General features: G+C 34.9%; 1 protein-coding gene across 1 annotated transcript; it reads left to right on the top strand.

Moving 5' to 3' along the window:
- The first annotated feature begins 2,323 nt into the window (after window positions 1-2,323).
- On the top strand, window positions 2,324-3,524 carry LOC138881923 (uncharacterized). Its single transcript, XM_070162226.1, has 2 exons — window positions 2,324-2,825; window positions 2,898-3,524. Exons 1-2 carry the CDS (start codon window positions 2,324-2,326, stop codon window positions 3,335-3,337), a joined length of 942 nt encoding a protein of 313 aa, XP_070018327.1. The 3' UTR covers window positions 3,338-3,524.
- The last annotated feature ends 671 nt before the right edge of the window (window positions 3,525-4,195 follow it).

The following is a 4,195-nucleotide window of genomic DNA, read 5'->3' as shown; positions in this document are numbered from 1 at the left end:
CAAACAAGGAAGGTCAGTTAGAGCTTTACTCACCGGAATATGCAGTAAAAGTAAATAGTCCAGAGGTAAGGGTACGACAAAGTGAATTTAATTTATTTTCTATTTGTAATTATCATGTTTGACAATCTCTTCTTTTATTCGCATTAATTATTTTCTCTTTAATTTTGATAAGAAGTAGGATAAATTTTGGAAATATACTACAACCTTGCAATTGTAAATCTTCCAAGAAAATTTTGATGTAAACTGCTTCCAATAGGGAATACTTTGTGGAGATTATTTTACCGTAGTAAATTATATTTTTAAACCTTTTTTAGTGTTTGGTTAGTGAAATTTGGTAGAAGGGCAAGCCTGGAGTTATAATACTTTTTTTTTTTGTAAAATAAAGACATTTATTTAGAACATAAAAACTTAGTAGTCATTACTAGGCCACGCAGTGCCTATCTCATCTCTATCAAAAACTGAAATAGCAAATACAGGCGGATAATAATACAACATTAAGTTAGCAAAAGAGTCCAAGCTGCATCCATTCTTGGCTAAGGTGTCCGCTACTCCATTAGCTTCTCTGAATGCATGCTTCAAGGGTGGCGTGCTCGCCTCAGATAATAGGAACCTGCAATCATCAATAATATTTTGATAAAGACAATTATCATTGTTTATCAGGTTGATAAGTTCCTGGCAGTCCGTTTCAATGACTCAAGGGGTTAGTCTCTTTTGGATGACTAGTTTTAAGCCTTGTAATAGGGACATGGCTTCCATTTGGATATTCGTAGCGTAGGCAAATCCCATATTGAATCCTAGTATCTAGTTTCTATTGCTATCTCTGAAAATCTCTCCTATACCCCCTACTTGGATTACCTAGGCATGATCCATCTATGTTTAGTTTGAAGGTTTCTATGTCAGGTGGTTGCCATTTAATGATGATGGTTCTTTTTGGTGTCCGGATAGGACTTCAATTGCTTTGAAAAAGGAATTCTGGTACTACTGATTATTTTGCTAATTTTAGGATATGGGCTACTTTTGTTAAATATCTTTTCATTTCTAGTGGTCCATAAGTACCATAGGAGGAAAGGTAAGAAGACAGGCCAAGTGATTATAATACTACGATGGAATAATAATGAGTTAAGTTATATTCTTATATATGCTCCAAGTATAGAACGTAATGGAATAATTAAGAATTTTAACTTGAGTTTTAAGTTAAATACACATTCAGTTTTATATTCTTATATATGCTCCAAGTATAGAACGTAATGGAATAATTAAGAATTTTAACTTGAGTTTTAAGTTATATACACATTCAGTTTTTAGCTAGTTACTTATATATCTTAATTAATTTTCAAGTCACTGCTCGTTACTTGGAGTAGTTATCTTTCAGTGTTAATATTCTGTAAGTCACTACCGACAAGGGTGGACTGTTGGTTTTTTTTATGTATTTAATTAATATATTAAATATTTAAAAGAGGATAAATGGGAAATGGAGGGAAATAAAATTTTTGAGTGAAATTTTAAGTTTTCCCCCTTGGTAAATGGACATTGTCTCATATTGGAAGAGGAAAATATTTTTTATGGGTATATATAAGCAATTGCTCTTCTTCTAGCTCTTAAAGAGTTGAGAAGAAGGCAAGTCTCGCACCGCCATCGTCGTCGTTCGGCTCGGCTTCGGATTCAGAATTGGTCAAATGATTGATTGATTAACTTTTTGGACCAAATTTATTTGTTAATAGTCAATTTTCCCTCTTTATAATTGAGTAAATAGCCATTTATGTAATGACATTTATGTTGTGGCTGTTTTGCAGAAACAGCCAATCTGAAGAGTTGCACCTCTTTAGATTTCAGCCCAACTTTGGCAATAAATACAACACTATTCTGCTCAGAATTTCACTACGATTTTCTGAGTTTCTCCTCCTTCTTCTGCATAATTTTAGCATCAGAATAGTATGCTACCAAACTTTGTGTTCGCTGAAACACTAGGTTTTGAAGTACCACCACCAGTGTGTAATTCGTTCTATCCTGGGAGGAAATAATCCATAACCTTGGGTACTAGGAGGGGATTAAATTCCTTAAGGAGACACTGTGAATTCAGTGGACTCGAATTGATTTTCTGTTATTTTGTTGTTCACTTCTGTTTATGTTCATTTTTTTTATGTTCATTTATATTTCCAGAATTATTTTACAAATACAATTTACTAACAAGCTTAAGGAATTTAACTATTTTCTGTATTTGTACTCACTGTTTGTTTCTGGAGAGTAAAACCTTTGTGGTTTTGTGCTCTATTAGAGATTAAAATCTACGTGATTTTAACGTTTGTGTCATTCTTTTACAGAAATGACTAATGATAACAGAAACCAAGTTGTTTCGATGGTGACTGCCAATGCCTTAACGAGCCGAACAACACCGGCAGCATTGGCACCAGCGAAGAAACCCGAAAAAATTTTCGGGATTGATTTCAAGTGCTGGCAGCAAAAGATGTTCTTCTATTTGACTACTCTAAGTCTCCAAAAGTTCACCAAGGAAGATGTTCTTGTGCTGTCCAATGAAACTCCAGAAACTGAACGCTTTCTCGTGATTGAGGTGTGGAAGCATTTAGATTTTTTGTGCAATAATTATATTCTAAGCGGGCTGGAGGCTGCTTTGTATAACGTCTATAGTGGCGTGGAAACGTCAAAAGAACTGTGGATTGCGCTTGAAAAGAAATACAAAATCGAAGATGGCGGGTTGAAAAAGTTTGTTGCTGCAAAGTTTTTGGACTACAAAATGGTAGATAGCAAGTCTGTTATTACCCAAGTCCAGGAATTGCAAGTGATTATTCACGATCTCCTTGCTGAAGGTCTAAATCAAATTAATATTGACGTTGAAAGTAGTAATCTTAGTATTTTTACTAACAAAAATTTCATTGAAGGTCTTGTCATCAATGAAGCATTCCAAGTAGCAACGATGATTGAGAAGTTGCCTCTTTTGTGGAAGGACTTCAAAAACTACTTGACACACAAACGCAAGGAAATGTCCCTTGAAGATCTCATTGTTCGGTTGATAATCGAAGATGACAACAAAGCTGCTGAAAAGAGAGGTCGTGGAAACTCAACAATAATGGGAGCAAATATTGTTGAAGAGAACAAAAAGAGGAAGAAGGCTTCTGGACCGAAATACAACCCAAGCAAAAAACGGTTAAGTGGAAACTGCTACAACTGTGGAAAAATCGGGCACAAATCTACGGAGTGTCGTGCTCCGAAGAAAGACAAGAAGAATGGTCAAGCAAACATGGTTGAAAAGCATGATGATATTAATGACTTATGTGACATGCTTTCCGAATGCAACTTGGTGGGCAATCCTAAAGAGTGATGGATTGATTCTGAAGCCACTCGCCATGTTTGTGCTGTTAAAGAAGCTTTTGCTACTTATACTCCTGTTGGACCCGATGAGACGATTTCTATGGGAAATGCTGCAAAGGCCAAGATTGAAGGATGTGGGAAGATATTTCTCAAAATGACTTCCGGCAAAGTGGTGACTTTGAACAACGCCCTTCATGTTCTCGAGATTAGGAAGAATTTAGTCTCTACTAGACTTCTGGTTAAGAATGGTTTTGATGTGTTTTTGTTTCCGATAAGGTTGTAATAAGTAAGAATGAATGTTTGTAGGAAAAGGTTACCTCACTGAGGGCCTTTTCAAGCTGAATGTAATGGTTGTTGAAAATAATAATAAAATTTCAGCTTCGTCTTATTTACTTGAGTCAAATGAATTATGGCATATACGTTTGGGTCATGTTAATTATAAAACCTTGCGAAAAATGATTAATTTGGAAGTATTGCCTAAGTTTGAATATGAAAAATCAAAATGTCAAGTATGTGTGGAATCTAAGTATGTTAAGCATCCTTATAAGTCAGTTGAAAGGAATTCAAATCCTTTAGATTTAATTCACACAGATATTTGTGACATGAAGTCAATACCATCTCGCGGTGGAAAGAACTTTTATTGACGATAGTACTCGATATTGCTATGTTTACTTACTTAATAGTAAAAATGAAGCAATAGACGCATTCAAGTAATACAAAAATGAAGTTGAAACACAAATTAACAAGAAAATCAAAATGATAAGAAGTGATAGGGGTGGTAAATATGAATCTCCTTTTGAACAAATATGTTTAGAATATGGAATTATTCATCAAACAACGGCCCCTTACACGGCCCAATCCAATGGGA

The sequence above is a fragment of the Nicotiana sylvestris genome, chromosome 11, assembly GCF_000393655.2.
Source record: "Nicotiana sylvestris chromosome 11, ASM39365v2, whole genome shotgun sequence".
NCBI classification, from domain to species: Eukaryota; Viridiplantae; Streptophyta; class Magnoliopsida; order Solanales; family Solanaceae; genus Nicotiana; species Nicotiana sylvestris.
This window is presented reverse-complemented; position numbering and strand designations above follow the sequence as displayed.

What these genes read in the sequence shown, in the direction of transcription:
- LOC138881923 (XM_070162226.1), top strand. Translation starts at nt 2,324, where the DNA reads ATGACTAATGATAACAGAAACCAAGTTGTTTCGATGGTGACTGCCAAT. An exon ending in TCACGATCTCCTTGCTGAAG is followed by an intron (nt 2,826 to 2,897) that starts GTCTAAATCAAA and finishes ATTTCATTGAAG; the next exon opens with GTCTTGTCATCAATGAAGCA.